This window comes from Pyrgilauda ruficollis, unplaced genomic scaffold, assembly GCF_017590135.1.
Source record: "Pyrgilauda ruficollis isolate IOZ18807 unplaced genomic scaffold, ASM1759013v1 scaffold24, whole genome shotgun sequence".
In the NCBI taxonomy this organism is placed as follows: domain Eukaryota; kingdom Metazoa; phylum Chordata; class Aves; order Passeriformes; family Passeridae; genus Pyrgilauda; species Pyrgilauda ruficollis.
This window is the reverse complement of record NW_024523648.1, coordinates 6,739,797-6,764,291: the sequence shown is the minus strand read 5'-3', so window position 1 is coordinate 6,764,291 and position 24,495 is coordinate 6,739,797. Positions and strand designations below refer to the sequence as shown.

Sequence of the window (24,495 nt, the reverse complement as noted above, 5' to 3'; positions counted from 1 at the left end):
GCAATCAATAAGGATCACGTTATCTTCGCTCTTTCCCCATAAGAACAGCAAAATGTACTTGGGTAATTACAAATGTACAAGAGGCATCCAAATCAGAATCCCTATGCAGTGAAAACCTACAATGGCTTTAAAATAAGTTCCGATGTGCAAGAGCTCAATGCAAAAATAGTTTCCTAAATTTTTCTGGTGGAGCAGAAAAATTGTAAGAAACCAAACCTCCAGAAAGAAAAAGCAAAAGCTATGAAAGTGAAGATGAATGTTTACATTCTTACCACAAAGGTCTTATTTATAACACTTCAACACATTACAACAAAATCAAGACTCATTTCCACAGTAATGTATTAAAACATCTGTTCTCAATAAGTGTGTTTATTCTAATCTACCAAAAATAAAATACAAAAAAACCCCTGTTCTAAATCTTCTCTGAAATTACCTAACAACTGAAGTAAATAAATCTGATTTTCATTTAGCATTAGCCATTACCAGTTGCTCTAGGCTTCTGCTTGGGTCAATGCTGTATATGATTGCATAATTATCTGTTAATCAGTACTGTAACTAATCGCTGTTCCTTGTAAAATCTAGATATTTAAAGCCAACTTTATTTCATTACACTAATCTCTAAATCAGAATGAGCAGCTGTCTCTTACTTGAATGCAAGGTATGCATCTATTTTAGAACTGCAGAAGTCAGTGGTGCTTGTTTTTTTTTTAAACAACTGTAGGCTTAATTACTTGATTTGCTTTTTACCTACAGCAGTTTAAAGGAGAAAGACCACTTTTCTTATCCTCTGTTTGCTTTAGAAATGAGGTCAATGCTGACAAAATGAAAACTTATTAAAAATTCAACCCTGCAACATAAAAGAATGTGAGAAATTCTAGTACCAAAGAGTATTGAAAACATTACCATCATGAAGAGCTCCTACTGCAGCTCATAATAGAAAGAAATTTTTATTACAATGTTTGAAATTTTTTAGCTTTTTCAATATTTAAGACATGCCTAATAAATATACCTCATAGCCTCTTCCCACTGGGACTGTGACCAGTGCCAGTGATCCAAGAAAACAGGAGGAAAACGTTAAAACCAGAATATGGAATGACCTCTTTATCATAGATGTTCTTATACATATTCATACATTTGTCCAATATGAAGCTTTTCATGCTGTGGAGACCTTGCAGCAGCTCCAGTTAGAGCACAGGGAATTACAGCACCAAGCTACAAAAGGAATTACAGCACCACACTGCAAATGGAGGCGGTCTTTCATATCCAGGACACTGTTTCCCACCTCTAGTTGGATGATGTGAATATCCCCTCCTCCTTGTTAAAATACAGTTCTGTGACTTAAGAAGGAAAAAAAAGAGTTTGTGCAGTCTGAATATAAACCTAATGCCATCTCCCAGAGAAGGCAAATGGTGCAAAGTCACCTGCAAAAGATTACTTCAAGTACTTTGGTATTTGTGGGTACCAAATTAAGCTTTGCTGCATCCCAGCAAAGCTTAATTAATGGAACAGGAGCTAATATTTTATGGTGATTTGCCTCCCCTAACCCTGGACATAGGATAGCAAGGTGCCTTCACAAGAAGCTTTTATCCAGGCCTATATTCTCTGCTAGAGTTTTATTTGCCCCAGATTAAATGTACTCATGTATTCATCAAATATAATCAAGTGTACTTATCTCCTGAGACCTCACCTCCCATCCATCTGACTATCCCTGTTTGAGACGAAGTGCTCTAGGAGACACCTATTTATCTCACAAATACTCTGTGCTAATGAATGCATTTTGAAAAATCTTAATTTAAGGCAGGCTCAATGCAAGCTCGGAAGAGAAGTCCCTGGTTTAAGGAGCTGAGCGTTACACAAATGTGGAATGGATGAAATTCTGAGCCCCTTCATACTTTCCTTATGGATTGACTTTTGTTACATATCCTTACCAGACAGAGCAGCCAGAAGACAGCTTCAAAGTTACAGGCCTGTTTTTTTCTTTTTCCTCTGACTTGTAGTATGTTATTGCTTGTCATGAATAGCAGAAAGAGGAGTAAAGTCTATTTCAATTTTCATCTCATTTTCTTTACACAGTCAACAAATAAAATTGTAGCTGGTATTAACTCCTGATCTGATGGGGATTTATTATGCAAATGAGAAATTCTCTATGTGCAGATAGTACTAGAGGCTTTGATTAGATATTTGAATTAACAGCTAGTGGAGTTGCCAGAAGAATTAAGTGCCTTGCTGTGTTTAGTCTCAGGCTTTTGTTGGAGTAAGTCTTAAGGACTTGTCTGACAGCAAGTGAACACAGTGAGTGCTAAAGAACTGCAGTATGATCTATGATATCTGAAATAATCTCCAAGACACTGCCCCTCACCAATGGAAATTTATTTTTACTGTGACACAGAAGGGCACAGGCATGTCATGCATCCAGAAAGTGGGTGTTTCACTCTCAGCAGAGGGCTGCATGATCACTGCAACCCTTCACAGAAATAAGGAGCAGACGGGGGCGGATTTGTTAAACTCAAATGCACAACCTATTTAACAAGAGAATAAGCTCATATGCTTAAACAATTCACAACCAAGAAAAACCTGTACTGTTTCACAGATGTGAAGCCTGTGAATACTTTTTCAACATGTTCAAACTATTTAAGATTTCTCTTTTTTTTGCCAACTCTATTCAATACTAATGGTACTTGTAAAAATACATGATACATTTACACAGCATTCTAGGAAACAGACACCTAGGGGAGAAACAACATGGGAAACTGATTTTCTCAAATAAGAATATGAAGGAATAACAAAGCAGCAAGTGAAAGTACACAGGACATACACAGTTATCAAAACATGCAACTTGTGAGTACACTGCATACTCTTTTAAAAATTCTTTACATTGATTTGTGTCTGCTATAGATATCCTCCACCTGTTGAAATTTCACTTGATTTCACATTACCTTTAGGTTCTTCCTAGATTTGCATTCTGAGACTGCTGAATAACATTGCAATTTTCATTATAAATCAACGGAATATGTATGTCCCCATCACTCTTCCATACCACATCCATATCCATATCCATATCCATATCCAACCATACCCCACCACAAACATACACCCACAAACACATGCACTGTTACATTTTAAAAATCAGCCTGAGGAAAACATCTGGGTAGGAAAAATTTCAACTAATTTAGTTAAAATTTCAGTACTTCTAGCAAATTTAAGCAGTATATATTATGTGTGAGTCGTTGCTTACACTTTTCTACACAGTGTTACCTTTCCTTTGTGCAAATTTATTACAAAAATACATTAGACTTTCTAATGTATTTTTCAATAAGTTGATGCAGTTTTTAGGAAGATCTATGCAATAAGGTGATCTTGTGACTAAAGCAAAAATTCCTCCCCTATTCAGAGCCTAATCCAAAAGCCAGTTTGTTAGTCTTTTTAGAAATGGCAGACACTGCCCACACTGGCTGAGTGAAGCCGGTGTCCTTGAAAGAGACTGCTCTAAGAGTGCTGAAGAAAAATTAAAAACTGCCACTACCCTCCAGGGATGTCCAAGGAATGCAAGTAGCAGCTACTGTGCTGTGGTGGCTGTGCACAAGAGGGCAGGGCTGGGCAGGCAAAGGGAGCCTCCGCATGTCTCCTGATAATGCCCTTCTTGCAAATTCAACTACTTCAGTACAATATTTTTTATGGTGCTAATAACTAATTCCTCTATTCTTGATTACTTAAATTAGTGAATTAGCAAGCATGGCTTGCACACATTTGAATAAAGCCCATGTGCTCTTGCCAGCGTGGCTGAGGTTTAATTAAATGAAAAACAGTATCTTGTTTAAAATTCTTCACAGCAATACTTCAGAATGTGTAGGCTGGGAACAGCACTGTCCCACTGCCAGTGATACAGACAACCATCTCAGTCTGCAAAAAAATTTCTTTAATTAGCAAACAAACTGGACAAGTTTCCTAACTAAACAGTAAAATAACTTATTTTGGGTGATTTATATGACAAAGTTTTTTGAAAGGCATGAGTGTAAGATATCAACATCCATGCAAGCTGAATATGGAAACCTTTTCTTTATACAAACAGTGAAGAAAATACAAAAATTGTTTTCACCTGAATGTAGATCTGTACCTGGTTGACTGGTCAAGCCAGGGAGAGAGTCCTGTAATTGGTAGGTTGATGATGATGAAGTGCCATCAGCTGTGTTGTTTGAGGTCATATATGCACCATATGTTGATGCTGAGTAATACTGTGCATACTGATTTTGGCCAAAAGCTGTGTATGACGAATAATCCTGAAACAGCAGATGCATCAGAGCACTCAATTAAGTGAGTAACTAGTAATAAGTGAATTTTTTCCCATTAAATATTTCTAACTGTACAGTCATATGACTTTTGCTATTGTTTTGAAGGTTTAGTTTAGTTTGTTTTTTTTTTTTTTAATTTAAGAATATTTAGTACCTTTAAATTTAAAGATATTTACTAAAAGACTACTGGGAAGCTGGAAATATTTAAGTGCTAAAATGTGTAACTAGGCTTCCAGTAAGATTTTGATAATTTTCCACAGAAAATAGCATTAAACCACAGTGAGTCTCATTCAACATAACAGATCTAAATTAAAATACATTGCTGTCTCTGGAGTTATATAAGTCGTTTTGTAACTGGTAAAATAAAAATGGTAATATTCATACCTGTTGTGAACTACTGAAGTTTGTAGAATTTGAAACAGAATTGTTTGAATAAATAGTGGACGATGGTGTGAAACTAGAACCTAAAATTAAGAAATACAATTAACTGTGAGAACTTGTTAGTCAATCAAAATAAAATTCTAATTAGAATATTCCATGTGAAGATGTAGATGAATCAGGACAAAAAAAACCCCACTTTTATTTTCCATTAGAAGTATAAAATGTTGTAATGAAACTTTAGAAGAAATGAAATACTACTTCCACGCATACATTCCTCTCCACACCGTGCAAGAAAGATATCAGCAGTAAGTCATCTCACCAGTTTAGAAAGCATTTTTCAGTTTATTGCATTTTCACCTCTCCTCAAACACTGTTTTTCTCTATTGCCTTAATTTCTAATACTTTAGTATTATGTTTGCGAAACAAAAACCTTTTCAAAATACTATATCCGGGTGTTTTTAATAAATCTGTAATGAGGCATGTCCTTGTTTTAAGCATAAATCAGACTATTCACACTGCAGTTTGTAATATGCAAAAGACTGACCATTGTATAAGAGGCTTAAAAATTATCCAAATAAAATAGGTTATCGATGATCACTGGGTAATCAATGAATTATTAACTGAATAGTAAATGAAAGAATAAATAATAATTAAGGAGAAATTCTAAAAAAGTATGTTAATCCAAGGAGGAACAAGTATCAAATTATGTCACACTCAGGAACATAAAAAACAAGGAAAAGAAACTTGTATATATTAGTAAATACAACAAGTGCTTCCAGTCCTGCCACGAAAAAAAATTAGTGGCTTTCACTGCACTAAAAATCCAAAAGAAGGCTCAAGTAGGGACTGCATTCCATGCCCAGATCTGAAGTAACAGATTATTAAAATGAATAGCACTGGGAAGAAATAGCTTTAAATTGTAGAGGTGGCTACTCACCTGGCATCTGGTAGGAGTAGGGTGTTTGGCCTGGCTGTGGGGTGGAAAACCCTGGGCTGTAACTGAGGCACCCGCTCTGCAGAGGAGATTGGGTCTGCGAGAGCCCACTTTCCGTCTTGATGCCTGGCAACATTACACCCAAATCTGTATAAGAAATTAATTTTCAACTGATTCTTTAAAATATTTTGTTACAGTTGGGAAAACAAAAAAGAGAAAGCAAAAGTGACATTCCAGTCGGCATTGCTTTTAGTTGTAGGTAAAGTGAAGTAAGAAGTGGTCAAATACCGTAAGTGGGCAAGCTGTAGGGCTGTCCTGTCTGTGAGTAGGCTGTATAGACTGCTGGCTGCTGCATTCCCGAATACTGCGTTTGTCCGGCATAGGCAGACATTGTTTGAGCTGCTGGTGTAGAAAGAATGTGCGGATAGGGCCTAAATATCAGGAAAAATAGCATTACTGTGGCAACAAATACTTTGTATGTTGATTCAAGCAATAAAGTAAAGAAAAAGGTTTAAAGATGTCCAAAGGCAGTTCATTATTCTGCCAACTGCTCCTCTTCTGGGATTTATTCCATCCCCCACTGGAATAAGCTGAAAGACACTCTGTCCCACATTCCCCAAGGCACAGTGAATATTTTATGCTGTCCCATCACTGCAATTTAATTCTTAAGCTAATGTGTCCACTTTTGGGTGGGCTGTGCCACTGCTTCATATCTTTATATGGATTTAACGTCTTTCAGCCGAGATCAGAACATTTCAATTAGAAAAGCCCTCACACTTTTTTAATCCAGTGGAGGGAAACTTGGACTAGAAGAATGGAGGAAACACAGAGGTGAATGTTGAAGCTAGTACATTATGTCATCTGTGTAGGTTCTGCTTCAACAGACATGTAGCCTCTAGCTTCAGTGGCAGATGGATCCTACCCACGGAGAGCAGCATAAAAAATACTGACACCAATACTTTGGTAACCAGATGGGCTTTAAATGTTCGGAAAATATGGGCTAGGAAAATAGAATGGAAATAAAAATGGTCTTTTATTTATGAACACTGAGGTTTTATAGAGAGATTGAATAAAATCAAGTTTAAATTTTTTTGCCCTCCAGAGTTGCAAAAATATACAGAGAAACATTTTTCTTGGATTGTTTTGTAAGTCAAATAAGACTTTATGGACCAAGAGTTGAATAAACACACTCTGCAGAATTACGCTAACTGAAACCTGGCCATTAAAAGCCAGGACTAAATTTCAGATTCCAATTTTTAATTTTTTTTTTCTTTCTAATTAATTCAGTACAGTTGGCAGCATTTACTATCAGAAAAGGATTACTCATTGATTTAGACGCCAAAAAATTGTAACAGTAGATTGAAAATTCTATTAAACCTTGTAATGTATTTGGCCAAAAGTACCTAATATAATTTGCCAAAACCTGTTCAAATTGGAATGATGGCTCTTACTTCAGGCACCTACACTCTGTATTAATAAATTTTGGCGACCATCATAAGATTGCAAATTTATTAAAAAAAAACTTGAAAAAGCTTAATTAGCTCTTGAATCTTTAGATTCAATGTTTTCTCTGTACCAAAGTCACAGTGATAGCTGTATCAAATAAATGGAAACAAACAGATGGCATACTGGAATCAAGAACCCTTGTGCACAACATGATCACAGGACAAGCAAACTAGTATGCTGCCAACTGCAGCAGTTCCATACAACATCTTTGGTGTTTCTTCCTAATGTTCCCACTCCTGGATTTGTGTGATTGCCCAAGAGTCAGTTTCCGCCCAGCAAAAAAAAAAAAGGCATGAAGAAATTTTCTATTTCTAACAACATCCGTTGGCTTAAAAATAATAAGATTAAAAGCTAATCCGATTTATTTGATTTTTAAATCTTATGATATCGGAGAGGAACAAGGAAAGGGTGGTTCATGATTGTGGAATGTTTGGAAGCGTTTGGCAATGCTGGCCTTGGACGGGTCAGGGACAGGGTTACCCCCCAGTATGCAACTTGTGCATGCAATTGTGATTTCTATATATAAACTGACTTCTCCAAAATATATCTGCATATATTCCCCACACATGCTGTTAATATGCTGATGTCTGAGAATGCAATAGTCTGATTATTTTACTTCTGTTGTGTGCTGATATTCAAGGGTGTTTCTTGTGCAGCAATACTGCATGAAGCAGGATCTTACTCTGTAGACACACGAGGAAAAAAAAGTTGGAGAGGGAGCCAGTACCGGAGCCAGTACCGTGGCTTAAGAATTTTCCTTTTCCTCTGTTTCTCCTGCTGAACACTTGTTTGCAACAAACCACAAAACTGCCCACAGCCAAGGTCTATGAAAGACTAGAAGAGGTGCAGACACTAACTTGGAGGGATATATCTGTGGAGAGTACTGGTGCGCTGATCTGGGACTGTAGCCACTACTTGTTATTACTGCAAAACAGAAAACAAGAGTACAGCAGTTAGAAACACCATGAGACCCACACAGCCACACAGGGTGAACTAAAGCAGCAACATTAACAGAGAAGCCTATTGAAATGGACAGCTTTTCAAGGAAGCAGATGTCACCCGTACCAAAACATTTAAAAAAAATTAAAAATTTCCAAATCTTTCTCTGGTGTGCAGAACTCTTTAGATAGCATGGGTATGTTCACACTTTCTCAACTTGACTAACACATTTCTGAGTATATTGCAGAGGCATGTATTTCATACATCACCTGTGATCCACACACTGTTGATCTTTCAAATTTGCAAGTTGTATTAAAAGGGGTAGTTAAAAAGAATCTTGTGATCTAACATATTTCAGGGGATTGAAGTAACATACACATACCTTTATAGTCTCACATTAAAAAGAAGTTCAATTTAGGAAAAGCATGTTTTATATGGTTGTGACTAATTTTAGTTAGCTTAGGTGATGGAAGATACTGCATTGAGCAGTAGAAAGCAACTACCATTCTTTATAAACAGGCCAATTAGAAGATAACCCTTAACAACAGTATTTTTATTTTAAAGTATGCATAAACAGTCCTGTTCAGTAGCCATCCAAATTGTGTGTATCTATACTATTCACAGCTGCATTCTCCAAGAAAGCTAACAAAACAATAGCCATAACCCATTAAAATTTCATCCAGAAGCAGTGCTCACACTGGATTAATTCCAAGTGTTTGGAAGTTTCCCTTTCCTTTAGCCATCTGTCTTGACTAAGACAGATGTATTCCAAATATATGTACTCTAAAGTGTTGAACCAATCCCTTCAGAGCAAATCCATACTGGGCAAACATACAGAGTGTCTTTATTAGGCCATCTGCTGTTCATTCACTTTTCAAAAGATTAAAGTAGTACACAATGAAGCACTGGAATTTCTTTAGTCTAATCAATCATAGTTGTACTTCAAAGTGTACCCTCTTCCTGAGTTATTCCTAATGGTAGTAGAAATGAACATTCAGAATTTTATAAGTGACAAATAGGTTTAGGTTCCTAACTATTTTATGAAATATGATACATTTCTACATCCAGCCCTAATTAATGTCTCTCAGATCTACTGCTTTGAACACACAGAGAACTTCATATTTTTAAAGATAGTTTAAATGCATTTAGAATGTGTAGAACTTAAAAGGAAAATACAGTAGAAGAAAAACAATTAACTTCTTTTTAAAATGTGCAGTTAAGTATGACTTGAAAGTAAAGAATTGGATAATAACTTTTAAAACATGTGCCATTAGATTTCATAAAAGAGCTGCTGTTTGAAAAGATATTGAGAGTTTGCCTGTAATGGAAATCTGCTAAATTTCATTTTGTGGGGATATTGGTTTTGAGGGTTTTTTTGAGAATGCCTTTCCGTGGTTTAGAGCAATCTGCTACATGTGCAGGCAGCTACTCCAGAGTCTGACAAACCTATAGCTGTTTCTATCAATGTAACTGGTTCACAGAACTCCAAAGAATGCTCTTGGTTATTTAAGGGTTGATGAGTAATTAATCTTCCCTGTTGTAGCTCTGTGACCTTTCTAAAGACAAGCAATAGCAGCACAGTGACCTTGGTGGTTCTCAGGGCAAGGAACTTTTGTGATCCATTATTGGCTTATCGGATTATTTTAGCCATATTGCTTTTTTTGTCTGATCATTTGCTGGATGAGAGCTCAATCAATTAATCACTTTGGTTAAAGCACATTTACCATGCCACTCCACCTTATGTAAACTAGAAAAAATTAATTACTATTAATTTAAATCACTAGAGCTATCAAAACCTAATACTTTTCAGCAAAAACTGTCCTGCCTGTCTTTTTATTCTTTCTGCATATACCTTCTTTTTAAAATTCAGACAATAAAATAAAATAAAATAAAATAAAATAAAATAAAATAAAATAAAATAAAATAAAATACTTTTGGAATGTGTCTGGTTTAAAATTTCTTTGTTTTTATCCCGTTTTCCCTGATGTTCCAGTTGTAAGGAAGAGAAAGAGGCAAGACTAAAAAATCCATTCTTTTCATTGTTTCTTTGTAGCTTGTCCCTGCAATTTGTCCTGTGAGACAAACACTGTGAGATGTTTGAGAAACATTTCAGGGTGCAAGGCCTATCATAAGAGAACATTGTGACTGTGGACCACACCTGTATCTCACAGATGAAACTACTAATTCTAAGGGTTATGAAACTTGAGATACCTCCTAACATCTCTTCTCTGAGGACTGCTGGCAGTGGAGGAGGTGGTGGAGGCAAGTTCCTGTGGGTTTTGTGGCGCTTTGTGTAGGCATTATATGAACGGGGCTAAATGCTCTTTTGTGTTGCTTATGTTAAAAAAACCATACCAAAACAAAATTGCTTCTTCTCTGAAAAACTCAAATATTCCTAAGACTTCACTACTTGAAATTACCAGAGGAATGCCCTTCAGGGCAGGTATAAGACCCTTGATCTCTCCAGTTCCCATTAACGCTGTTTCACAGAGGGGGCAAGCTGACAGCCAGCTCCTACCAGTTACTCTCTTAGTTCAAATGGCCAAGGTGGTTGTGGAGGATTTAAATGATCATTAGCTGTTTTAATAGCATATGTTGGGTTGAGTATATTAATATGGGCTGGAGCTTTGTATATTTTCATTACACATCTGGAAAATTGTGTGCAAAAAGGTTAGGTTTAAAGGACCTGATTTAAGTAACATCACAATCTCTACGCACAAGGGAACCAAATGTAGGTTAAACAGCAGTGACATTCCCTAACTTCACCTCCATGGCCTTCAGAAATTGCTTTCTACATCTGTAAACTGTGTTCTATGCCCTGTGTGTAATAAATACTAAATAAAAATGATCAGAACACTAAAATGATAAAACATTTCTCAAATTAATCCACTATTGTAAGCAATATATACACAGCATTACAGTACAGCAGCTGCAACAAATTCACAGTGCATGAAACTCTCAGTTAAGGGCTGTGCATCTCTCCCAGTCCCGTGAATGCCCACCCCAGTGGGAGTGTGCTGCAGAATCACAGAGCTGCAAACCGAGGACATTAATTACTGACTGCTCCTCTTTGAAGACGAAGGAGGAGGAAGGGGTGTGCACGATGGGACTGCTCACCTGGCTAACCCACGCCCAGAGGCACAGGTTCTCCCAGCTCTCAACAGGGCCTTGCCAATCCCAGGAGAAATGCCACTCTAAATTCAAGAGAGCTGTGTGCCTTACCTTTTCAATGAACAGTTCACAGAATCAGTTTTCTGTGAAGTCTAATCTGTCTCTCCTGTCCTATACCTGACACGATCTGTTTGACCATCACATACAGCTGGTCATTAGGGACAGAGATGACTCCTTTACACCCCACATGGCTTGTTGAGCCTTCTGCTCAGTTCCAGCACAGGTCACATGTTTTGACTGCCTTTGGAGCAGGGAAATCAATTTTAATGTGTAGAGTGTTTGCAGGAAAGGATTTCTGCACGGCAGACTCTCAAATGTATCTCAGCACCAGTTCTCTTTTTACACATCTCATTTCAAAAAATACAGAGAAGTGCTGGCATCATGAGTTTGTCATAGTTGGGAATAACACATATATGTCCTTCATTTTCAGGAAAAAACAAACTGTTCAGTGTTGGGCTTTGCTACGTATTTTTCAGTCACAGGTGGCTCATTTGAAACTACATCTGTCTACTAGTCAGTATTTACTGTGTTTGCCAACCCACTAAACTTCCCGACTAAGCAGTTAGGCTAAAAACTCAAGAGAAATCCTGGTTTTGCTGAGTTTTTACTGCTCTTTAAATTAAAATTAGAGGAAAATTAGAGGAAAAAAACTGTCTGATTTTGGAGTACAAGTAAAAAGTACACACAGAAGTAATATATTCAATCCTTATGAAAGGCTGAGTGCATTATCAGGGCAGCTCTGTGTCTCGCTCTGATGATGAAGACTGCACGTCACCCAGACAGGCAGACTATTGATTTCCCACTGAGAATGACCGTACTCATTTACTGCTGGAGTTTGTGCACTAAATTGAGAATCAGGTTCCTATTTCTTTTGAGTGCGCAGGTGGCTAACAGGCAAAAAAGGATTATGCAAGGCTCAAATTCCTGCCTTTTTTAATCTTTTTTTTTTTTTTTTTGAGGCACCAACTTTCCAAACATCCAAAGTGTAGATATCTCAAGACTTCTTTTGAAGTCAGTGGAAGCTGATGGTTGAGTGGCACCTGGGGAAATCAAGCTGTTACTTAGCTATCTAAACCTGAGCTGAAGGCTGCAATTCTTGGCACTCCAATGTTGCCTTATCCTTAAAATAAAACTCATCTGCCTTAAATACATGGCAGAAGCCGATAAAACTTCACCAACAATGAAAAAATCATATATAGAGTTGGATATTTTATGGTTTCATCATTACCAATAAAATTTTAGCATTGAATGAAAACAGAGTGAAAAAGAAAAGCTAAATTTTAGCCCAGACTATTTATTTTTTATGGAACTTTTTAGCCTTTAGGCTGAGGTTCCTCTCAGTATAATTATAATGAGGACAATGAAAATTAAAATGAGGACATTTTTCTAATCAGAAATAGTAAATGCTTTAAATCTCACAAAATACTTTTTCTTCATACATTAAATTAGTTATAAATACTTTTCTGAGTAACTTTTGGGTTTAACTGATTCATTACACAGAAACATTGTGATTTCCAAAATATTTTAAATAGGGCTTAACTACTTAAGTCTACTAAAGTAACAGTGGTATCAGTGTGGAATGGTGATTCATGGCTTTGGTGTTTCATTTCAGTCAGACCATTACTGAACTCATATTTCCATATGCAAAACTTATTCTCCCTCCTCTCCTTTTTAATATTATTATCAGCAGGATGTAACTTAATGATTAGAAGGCTGATTCTCTGTACTTTTCCACAGTTCATCACATTTTAATAATTTATAGGGATCTACTTAAACCACTGTTTGAATTTTTTGAGAAGCAATTGAAGCCTATGATTATTTAAAGTAAAACCATTTTCTTGGAAAGAAAGTAGCTCATCCCAGTGGAAAGAGACTAACACGGCAATCTGGTCACTGTTTAAACTAAATAGGAGTAAAAGGAGTAGCACTGAGGTATAAACCTTAAGATTTGAAACTGCTCAAATTAGCATGGCTGTTACAATCCCATTTTTTTTCTAGTATCATACAAGACTAACTCTGAAAAAAAAGATCTACAGTACCATAACAACAGTATTATTTTGAGACTTTTGCAAACAGCAGTGGTCTTAGGCATAATTATTAGGCATTCTTTAAGATCACACTTCACATAAATTGCTGAATAAGATCACACCTCACATAAACTGCTGAGTTGCATTTACAAAAATGAAAAAGCTATTATTATTTCTACTATTATTATTATTATTATTATTATTGCTATTAGGTATAAAATACTGCAACATTTTATAGTAGCTTTGTAAAGATTGCTTCCATGCAAATGTTCATTAGTGATGGTTATCAAATGCTGCATTAATGTGCATCTAACAAAACATCATTTTATTATGGCTTTACCTGACCCAGTAAAAGTGTCAAGCGATGCATCTCCAGTTGTTGTTGCTGTTTCACTGTTGTTCATGGGTTCTGTTTTGACTGCAAGAAGAGACACTACATAGAAGAATAAGTAGACATGAGATTTTACTTCTAGATTTGCACTAGAGTCCTCATGCCAGTCTCACTAGTGGTAGTCCAGCTCAAACAAGCACACGTGCAACAGCTTCAACCTTTGCTCTAGCACCACACCAAGACAATCAACAGGAATCTGACAGGAATGCCCATTTATCTACACAGCTCTGTACCTGTGCATTCATCCAGCTATTGGTTTTAGCAACTGGAATATCTTCTGGGGAGATTTCTAATTGATTCTAACAATATCCTAAGAGTAGCATAGAGGAAGGAAACATTAGCTGTCAAGGGATGTAGCACATAACAAAAATAGTTTTGCCTGACAAGTAAAACAATTATAATATGGTTTCATGATAATACAGAAGGAAATTTCACAGTGCCAGCACGTTGCCTTTCCCCTTCCCTTTTACAGAGTCTGTGGGGGCCTTTTTGAGCTAGGCCACCAACAAGCAATTTTTCATAATTGAAGAGAGAAATTTAAAAGAAAAAAAAGCAAAAAAGCCAAAAAACTAGTGTAGGACACAAATGGCAGCCGTGACAAGTCAGCTTCTTAATCAGAGGCTACCAAACAGTTTAGTCTACTCTGAACTCAAATTTATTTCTTATGGATCATCATGTAGTCTTACCATCCAAGCTGTACCTCAAAGCACAAAAAGCACCACAGAGGCAATACAAATTTTTGTAATTAAGTATGTTAATGGACAGAAGATTTGGCATGGACTTTTGTAATGGAATTTGGGAACCACCAATTGATGTGGTGAGAAACAGCAGTAGAGAATGCACTGCAGCTCCTATTAGCCTGTCTGACTGGAAAACGTGAAAGCCTCAACATATTAATGCAATTTTTTCATGGAGGTCAGTTAGGGTTGGGCATGGACACTCATCACATGCTTATGGATAGCACAGGCTGGTGCCCAGGGCCATAGAGTGAAGAGGCAATGAAGACCTGCACAAGCAACCACCACAGTTGCATGCAGGTATCCAAATTCCAAGGGCACGGCCTGGGATTTGTGAAGAAGCCTTTGCAGTGACAGCCAGCCTGGCAGAGCCCTCCAGCAGGTCTAACATACGCCAAGGAAAGGCATTCTCTGCCAGCTGGTTACCTGACGCCTCTGAGAGGCCTCAGCTAAGCTGACCAAAGCTCTCATCTGTCAACATCACTGCATCCACGTTTGACTGCACTGGCAACAGCACGGGAAAGGGGGGAATTTCATGTTCTGAGCTGGCAATGTATTTAAAAATTGTGGCACAGATTCAAGTCACCTAAATCAAGCGTATAAAAGGTGCCTACTAATCTCCCTTTACGTTTAGCTGAGACAGAGAGGAACTTCCAGAAGCTGATTCAGTCCAAGTATGACCTGAGCTGCCCTCAAGCTCACTGTCCCTCATACAGTCTGAAAAGGAAAAGGCAGTGCATGAGATAAATAAAGGATTTAGTTTCCTTGTAGGAAAAATGTGCAGAACAACACCTACAGACCCATACTGCTATTCTTTCCTGTGCCTGTGAGCACCGTGAGTTGCTCATTAGAAATTGCACAGCCACCAGTAAAGCTGCCTGCGACAAGCCCTGTGTGAGCTACCTCTCCTACAAAATCACATCCCATTTCCAGTCACACTGCCTAATGGATCTTACTTCAGGAAGTCACATGGGATGCTGCTGATGTCTACAACTGTACAAGTGACCTGTGCTGAAGTCAGAGGGACACCTGTTTGGATCAAGCAGGAGAAACTGGGATGCATTTGTCTCTGTGACTGGTAGAGTGCCCTGCAGCGTTACCAGTGCACCAGTGCCAAACAAACCAAGTATTATCTTCTGGTTTCAGTTATACAGCTGTATCTTTCCATCTATTCTCTGAGATTAAAAACTTTTTGAATGTGTGTCTTTTGAATTATTGTTTCTCTTTCATTATTGTTTCTCTTTCATAAAACTACCATGTCCAAATAGTCTCCCTGCAAGCAGCAGGATATTAATTCAATATGGAGTCATTGGGGAAGAATTTTAGCCACATCTTTTCAAGCTGTCATGCACTCCTCATTTTGCTAGCTATTATATTTTCAATTAAAAAAAAAAAAAAAAAAAAAAGCTGTGACAAAAACAACCCAAAATGAAAAAAAGTAATTCTTAAGAGCAATAGAGTAATCAGGCATTCCCATTTCTATAATTATTTGAGAAGGATGTGATTTTATTTTCATCATATCAATAAAACACATATCAAGTTCAAGGGTAATTTGTCACAAAATTATGGCCTCCACTAAACCTCTCAGTCATCTGGAACATGTATAGTTGCCTGAAGTATCAAAAGTATCTAAATTAATTTATTTGCTGATTACTGTGTATGGATGCCTCTATGTACTTCTGCAAAGTCTGGGCATCTACCCACATGAAAAAAGTACTTTTTAGTACATTTATCTCTTTTTGCTCAAGAAGGTATTTCACATAGTGAGCTACAAATGTTCAGTATTGCATCCAAGGAGACAGTATGTGTTTAACTGAACAGAAACTTCAGTCATGAATTGAAATGTTTACTTTAGAATTGTGTCTAGTTCTGGTTAATGCCAGCTGCACTGCACTGCCATCAGCATGAATAGACACAATCTTTTTTCTTTCCTTGTCGAGCAAATAATCTAAAACAAAAGAAACTCTCTCTTGCACTTAACTTGAGGAAAAACATTATATTGGCACTATTTGTTGGAAAATACTTATAGAAGTTGTTTTTATATGTGCTTGAGTTTAAACAGTTCTACTTTTTTGCATTCAGATTTCATGACAGTAAGGAATTCATCAAGGTCTTTCCTCAGTGTAGCTGGAGATTTTTACTATTACCTATTTTTCCTTATGTTGTATGCCATTACATGAAGAAGGGAAAAGGCACAAAGCTAACAAAAGAAAAAGAAAATATTCCAGCATCAATTTAAGAGAACTAATTTTTTTTGTTGTTGTTGTTTAATGTATTGAAAGAGTGAAAGTAAAATGAAAAGCAACTTCTAACTGGAAATACATTTGAGTGCTGCTAGCAGTTCTGTTTTCAGATGGGATAGAGCAAGCAGCTGTGTGCTGCTTAATTGCCAGCTGGGCTTAGACCATGACAACACAGTGACAGAGTAGAGCTACATCATCAGGTGATGGGGCACGTGGTGTACAAGGAGACACAAGAAGCTGGGCTTGTTCTGCCCCAGGAAGAGGAGGCTGAGGGGAGGGCTAATTGCTGCCTGCAGCTATCTAATGGGAAGGTGCAAAGATGACAAAGAACAAAGGCACACTCACCTCAAAAGGTGCCCTGGGAAACAACAGGTGGGAACAGATACAAGCTGCACTAAGGGAAAAATCCAATTAGATGTAGGAGGAAAATTCAATGCTGCCTTGAGCGATATGATCTAACAGCAAAGTTGGCTCTGCTCTGAGCAGTTCTTGGCCCAAATGACCTCCAGGGATCTCGTCCAAATTTCATTGTTTTAAGGCTAACTCAACACAGCTCCCAACAAGCAACAGCTTCTGCAATAGACCTTGATGAAAGGACTTAGCAGATCAAAATGACTGCTATTCTGCTGACCACTTTTTTATTTTCTCTACAGCATTTCTCTATGTTGAGGACTGAGTTTTAGGGGGAAGAGGTGCTAATACTATGCATGACAGAGGACAAGCAAGCGCAACAGAAGTTTCAGCAAAACAAATCTGATTTTAAAAGATCATGTAAAACAATAAACCACAGAGCTTCTCATAGGAATGGTTTTCTTCTTTCTTTTAGCAAGTCTTAAGAGTTTTCCTGGGAATATACTCAACCAGAAGCACAATTCTAAATATTCTACTGCCTATGGAAAATTAGATTTAATACAACTAACACCTTGTATTTCCTCACAACTAATAACTAGTACTTAAATTGTTACCTTCCACATTTACCTGAACATGCTGAACAGTTAAAAGAGGCGACAGCCCAAGTTATCTCAATCTTCTTTAAACTTAAAATCTTGTCATTCAGCATGAGCATTCAAATGGAACTTATTTTAGTGCAAATGATCTTTTGTGCTCAATTCAATTTTTTTTTTTTTGTAATTTTTCTTTGCATATGTTTTACAAATGGCAAGCTGATTCTGAGGGATTTTTTTAAAAGAACAAGTTTTTGAAGTCTTCCTAACTTTAGTCCAAACCTGCACAACTTAAGCACCTGTGTAATAACTTGTAGAGAAACATAGTCATGCATGTCTACATCTATGATTAATTCCATATGTACTGTAACGATGTCACATATAGAGTTATTATAATTCTTACAACTTCTGACAATTAATAATACACGTCAGGAAACTCATAAATGAAAACAACAGCTTGGAAAATTTGGCCAAAATTTTGTAAATTGGCAAGTTACATGTGGCAGCACATTAGACATAAGCTTTGATTAATAATGAATGTCTTCGTAGGAGTAAGAATACTGTCAACCTTGACTCGTGCTCAGGTAATCATGCAATGCTTTATTTAAAAACAAAAGAAAAGCAAATGGGCATTCTGTGAAAATTCCATCGGTCTGATTTCCAGCAATGCTGACTACTGGCAATTCCCAGCAATGCTGAACACCACGAGACAATCCCAGTCACTCAGAGCATGTAGACAGCTAAGCTAATTATAAGCGGGTTAAATTCTCCTTGCTCATCAAATGACTTTCAAAGCATTGTAAGGTAACTGCTTCTTGCAACTTCCTAACAGTTTTCTGGCTGTGGGAAAAGCCTTCGAGAAAGGGTAGGGAAAAAATGCTCAGGGTGAGGGGGAACCCCAGGAGAACGTTCAAACTGCAGAGCAAATGGACGTTCAAACCAGAGCAAATGGAGAGAGATGTCACACAGCACTCGTGGAGACACACCACACACGCATGCACTGTACCAGGGCCTCTCATACTTGTTGCAGAGGAGGGAGTACTGCAACTCAGCAACCAGTCTGCAGTATTTAACACAGTCATATTGTCTCCTGAGAACAGGAATGGTACAACAGTTCATTCTCCCAATGTCTGTTCAGTGTAAATGAATAGTCTTTAAGGCAAAGCAGTATTTTGGCCTTCAGGTCAAGCCTTTTAACTGAACTGTATTGGTTTTGTCAGTATTATTTTAACTGGTTTATTTATGCACGTTGTATAATATAGAGGCATCCAGTTACTAGTGTTCTTTAATAGCATGCTGGAAGTTTTCTTTTCTTTTTATGCTGGAATAAGGATTCTGTTCAAAAATAGGATTCAGCCCTTTGCAAAGCTCAGTTACTCTCCCAGGCACATCCACTTGTTATTGACATTAACAGACTTTGGTTTAAATAGAGTAAGTGAATAAAACGCTGTACCTGGCCAGAAAGAACAAGCAAAAAAAAATTTTTCTTAGTACCAACTGTTAAAACAGACAGTAATGTATAAACTCTAAAGAAAGAACCCTAGCTTGACTCATATCCATGGTGTCACTTTCATGGACTGCACCTCAGAATGTGGCACCCTGCCTCCCACTGCTGTGGTAGAATTGGTCATCTGAAAGCATTGGAATATCTGTATTGCAGTTGCATGGCAGTGTTACAGCATCACCTACAGCAGTAATGACCAGTTACTGCTGAGGAAAATCTAACAATCTCTTTATTACAAACTTTCATTACCTCCCAAGAAATTAAATTCATCACCAAAAAAAAACCCAAAAAAACACCCTCATATTTCCTAAGTCTAATTTTGATGCACTTTTCTTGGTAATGATTTTAATTTAACATAAGTGCATGTAACTCAGGGTCTAAGAGTAAATTATTACTCATCAAGGAAGTGTGACACAGAAAATACAATTAATTTTGTAAGTTACCAACAGGTATAAGCAAACATTTAACACTGAGTTCAAATCAACCATTCAAAATTTTTCCTTATTTCATCTTTGCACCTTGTTTCAGTTCTGCCTCTTACTTCAGTTGGTGCAAATCAAAGAAGTGATGTTGAAATTAGAAATTTACACTTGTATGACTGCCAATTTTTCATAATTCTTGATGGATTTATAAATGGGTATATGGTCATTCTTGAAATTATGGTAAAAAATGTGTATGACTAAAAGCTATCCAAAACTTTCTGTGGGCCAGCTGTGTCTTATACTTACCTCCTGTTCCATTTGTTGTGACTGATGTGCTACTGAGATTAGATTTATCCAGTTTGGAACTACCTGGTGCATCAGTGCTTCCAACAAGATTATGAGGACTGGCTAGATCCTGCATTTCCATAGACCTGTTAAAAAACAAGGTGACAGTATTAATGTATTGTGACAGTATCCAAAATAATCTGCTTTTTCTACAATAACTTTTTTTTTTTTTTTTTTTTTTTTAATATGGAGAGTTTGCAATGCATCCAGATTAACAAATCAGTGCAGGTTCCTTTGACATCTTTGCTTTTTACCAAACCTAGGAAAGTAGTTAACAGCAACAATGCCACTATTTTCCACTCTTCCTTTAGATATTATGAAGTGACATGGGCTAATGAAAATTCCCCTGAAACACACCACAGAATTTGTGCATAAGAAAGCTGAAACAGGAACTTCTGCCTCTCATTATCTCTACTCCAACCACCAGCAGTTACTGCATCCACACTGAATTATAGGAACAGCCCATACAAGTGAATGAACAGAACTTTTGTGCACATCTGGAAAATTCTTCACTCCTACAAATGTGTATATTCTTCTTAGATCTCTTGATACTTGTTTTCTTCTCTGTAATTTCTGTGAAGCTTGCAAAATTTCAAGTGGATTTAGGCTGCAATGAGTTCCAGCCTCGCAGTTACACTGGGGGCCTGCAGATGGCTTTCATGCAGTGACAACAGATCTGCCTTTCCAAAGACAGAGCAGACAAGGAACATTTCTTGTTAGACCGGTAATTGCAACCCAATTTGCAGTCTGTGCTCGCCTACTCCTTCTTCATTTATATATTAATTACACTGATTTTTTCCCCCAGAGAAACAATTTTGCTATATAGAAGCAAAGTTGCCAACCCACGTGTAACAAGAGAATGATCTACCATATGTATACTCCAAAGGCCAACAGAAAGATTGACTTACAGAGGATGTGAAAGCCCTATTACATTGTAGAAGGCTGAGATGGAGAAGAAAGAGATGAACAGCTGGAATGGTTCAGTAACAACAGCTCCCAGGTATTCATATTCTGAACAACAGCTCCCAGGTATTCATATTCTGACCAGGATAATCAATGGCAAATCATTAAGGGCAACACTCAACATTGTAAGAATTTATTTCAAGTTTCACTTTGAAACTGCCTATCTTCTGTGCTCCACAGATCCTCCTCTGTGGAAAAACAAACAAACAAAATTCCACTACCTTTCCATCAAACATGGGTCTTCTGGCTGAATCTGGATTTTTTCCCCTCCAGAAAATGAAATTTTATTAGAAATTATCAGAATTTTGTACTCCTAATGCTGCTGATCTCCTGGATGATTTACTCCCTCACATTATATTCATTTAACCCAAGACAAAGATTCAGAGCTTTCATGTCTTGAATAAATTCGAGAAAACATAGGAAATACTTTATCTCAACTGGGAAAATAAATGGAAGCTTTATCCAAAGCCACATGAAGCAAAGAATCCCATTCACTCAAGTAAATGCCTCAGTCAACAATGAGATGCACTGGCTAAGCCATTGGTAGGATAGCCTGCCCAGCAGCACTCTGGAAGAGCAGGAAAAAACTGGTATTGCTACAGGCCATGCATCAGCGGGTAAGAATTTTACAGCTATATTCAAGGAAATGCAAAGGTATAAACTGAGATTTTAACTGCACTGAACCTGATTTCTTCATCAAATTGTGTATACATTTCTACACATCTGTCAGCAGTGCATTATATTTACTGTCTACTGGAAATGTGATCAGTGTTAGATGAAATAAAATTAACTCAGGTTGTTTACAAGTCTGCCAGGTTTTGTTTAGCAGTTTCTGTATAAGTATAGCAGCTAAAGGTTAAAAAAAGTCTATGGGTTTCCATCTTGTATGTATTTAAGGGAGCAGAAGAATGCTACACAAAATAAACAACGTGTGTTTCATTGCATATACAGCGTAATGCTCCCCACGTGTTCACTTGGCAGTTTTAAATATCATGATTTCCTGTTGAAGTACGATCAGCACACAGATACCTAATGGGCAGATCCAGCTTAGAAAGTTCACACTTGCTTTTTTCCCCTTGGTTTGCATGAAAGCTAGAACAATTTCTTTTCAGACAGGCATATGCCATTGCTACAGATGCACTTAAGCAGCATTTTAGAAGCAAAATCACTGGTTTACCTATCTGGTTTTTTAAGAAGTATCCATTTTAAGCACTTTTCACAGTCAAATGAATCAGGTTTTCCTAATCAAATCAGACCTTTTTTAAACCAGAAAATTAGGTCCACTAACTCTAATTTTCTTGGCAAAGAATATAAACAATCAAATTTTGTAAAATGAATACTTTTTCTTCCAAACAAGCACGACAGCTTCTGTGCAGAGAAGTATTTTTATCGCCCTAATTTATTTTCTGTAACAAAAATGACATCTCATCCGCAGACATGGCAAGTTAATTAACTAGAAGTATTTTTAAAGTAGTGCCTTCACAAATAGACATTTTTTCTGCAGGAGTAAAGAACATCTTGTACTTATTGGTAGTCCATTAAGAATAAAAAGGATATCCAAACCAATAAAATTTTCACAAAACCATGTGTATACATTGTATTATCCTGGGTGCTCCATCCTGTGTGAACAAGTACAGGGATTACTTTAATATATCCCTATGTGATTTATTTACAGAAGTGCACATGTTGCCTTCTGTGTAACACATATAATTCAATTCACTTTTCTGGATATATTTAGTTTACCTTTAGCCTGAAAATTTCTCAGGAAGATGTAACACTTACTAAAATCTTATCTTCCAGTGAATGGAGGATTCAGGAAAAATGCTTAGTAAAATGGACAAAATAATTCCAACATCTTGAATTCATTTTGTCAAACTAAATGTTTATCAGAGTCCTGCTTTCACTGACTTAATCAGAAGCAGGTTCAGGTTCAGTATGTGCTTTCCTGCACAAAAAAAAGTTTGAAAGAAATCTCTGAAGGACTAATTAATACTTCTAAGTTTACGCAGCTATTTAGTAAAGACTGCTTTCTAGTAAATGCAGTGTGTTCCAATTTAGATGGAATAAAGTTTATTGTTAAAGGTGCTTAGAAAACTACACTGTATAATTTTATTTTACATATTTTGTTTCTCTGTCAGGCACATAACTGAGCTTTTGTTTTTCTGTTCCTACAATGTCTCAAACTGCTTTTTAGAATAATCAAGTAAAATTCTACATTGTATAAAAAGATACATTTTGTCAGGAAATGGATTGAATAAGTTTTAATTATGTCTTGACTGTTTGAAGAAGGTTTGCATTATTCCCAGCTTGTGAGCAAAAACCTGAAACTTGGCAAGACAGATTTGTCTTTTATTCTGCTTTGGCTGTGCTTAAAGTCTTTGAAAGTTGCTATTTGCACACGCTTATCGGATCATTTCAGAGGCTTACTGGAAAAGTCTCTAAAACATCCCATGCCACAGAACAGTCTCCCAGATCTCAGTGGGCTTTAACTCCAACCTGTGGACAACCCTACCCAGCAGAAAAAGGTTTGAATCAAAAATATATCCGTGTGGGGATTCTGGACCTTCCCCATTACAACATATTCTGTTCCCCAGCTTGAAGTTACATCTTTTCAAGGGTTAGCTTATGCTCGGAAGTGAATTAAGGAACAGCATCCAAAGAGATAAATTCCACCCTTTTCATCTTTAGAAGTGTGGATGAGCAGAACTTGTACCCCACCCCAGACCACCAGAGTGCACAGCCCGGCACCATAACCCAGCCTTGCACAGAAGGTGTAAGTAGGACTGATTACGATTGCCCCATGTGACAACTGCATCTCTCTATTTCTGTATAACTTACACTTGTGTTGTTTTAAAGGCAAAAAGCCCAAGTCTTCCTCCTACAGTTGTTTATAAAATTCCTCTTTTTTTTCCTTGCCTTCATTATGATCACCTATTCATTTATGCACTGCTTTTCTTCAGCAGACATACAATTAATTTTCAGAAAATCTGCATTGCTATAACTGTATTATCCATCTACATTTCCAGTTCAACTATTATTAAAGTGGACGAAGAGCTGGGTCCTTCCACAGCTTCTAACTCCATTGATTATTTATTAATTCTACAAGTAGAACCTATTTGTAGAATTTTCTTGAAAGAGATGATGTTTTAAAATGGAAACTTTTGCTTCATAATCCAGTTCAAACTTTTGTTACCAACAAGATCAAAATATGAAATATTTTATCTAAGATTTATAAAAGAATAAATATTCTAACATGAAAACAAAGAACTTCAAATCCCAGCCTAACCAAAACATTTCACAAATACCATTTCCTTTGTACAGAATTTGAAGCAAATCCAAATGACAGGAGAACTGAAAGAAGGACTAGATGGAGGTTATTTAAAATTGAATTATTTAGTTTAGTTTGTAAATAATCATAAATTTTTTTTAAAGTATTTAAAATCCTTTGATAGGAAATTCGCTACATACATTTCTTTACCAGAACCTCATGAAACTTCACTGAGGCAAAAATGCATCTTCTTCTTATTATTACTACTATTATTATTATTACTATTATTGTTAGGTTAGCTTCACCCCTGCTCTTCTAGTATCCCTCCTGTTGTAACACCAATTCTTAAACACTCCATACTTTCTCACAGAAATGTGGAGTCTTGTCCATTTAAGTTATCAGCCAACTTGGAGGTTCTGAAATTAAGTAAA

The 24,495-nt window shown here is 36.9% G+C and overlaps 1 protein-coding gene across 12 annotated transcripts in view; it reads right to left on the bottom strand.

Annotated features, from left to right (window-relative positions):
• Positions 1-24,495, bottom strand: part of EYA4 (EYA transcriptional coactivator and phosphatase 4) — a 141,365-nt gene that overhangs the window by 25,274 nt on the left and 91,596 nt on the right. For 9 of the 12 annotated variants that reach the window (XM_041470014.1, XM_041470012.1, XM_041470009.1 and 6 more), the window contains 8 exons: positions 19,795-19,919; positions 18,584-18,652; positions 13,588-13,680; positions 7,968-8,034; positions 5,893-6,035; positions 5,608-5,751; positions 4,674-4,753; positions 4,097-4,277 (listed from right to left, as the gene is read on the bottom strand). In XM_041470014.1, coding sequence (XP_041325948.1) covers positions 4,097-4,277; positions 4,674-4,753; positions 5,608-5,751; positions 5,893-6,035; positions 7,968-8,034; positions 13,588-13,680; positions 18,584-18,652; positions 19,795-19,919 — 902 coding nt within the window. Of the gene's footprint in view, positions 1-4,096; positions 4,278-4,673; positions 4,754-5,607; positions 5,752-5,892; positions 6,036-7,967; positions 8,035-13,587; positions 13,681-18,583; positions 18,653-19,794; positions 19,920-20,741; positions 21,242-24,495 lie in introns of those variants that run through there. The other 3 variants (XM_041470019.1, XM_041470020.1, XM_041470015.1) reach the window with 3 other exon arrangements.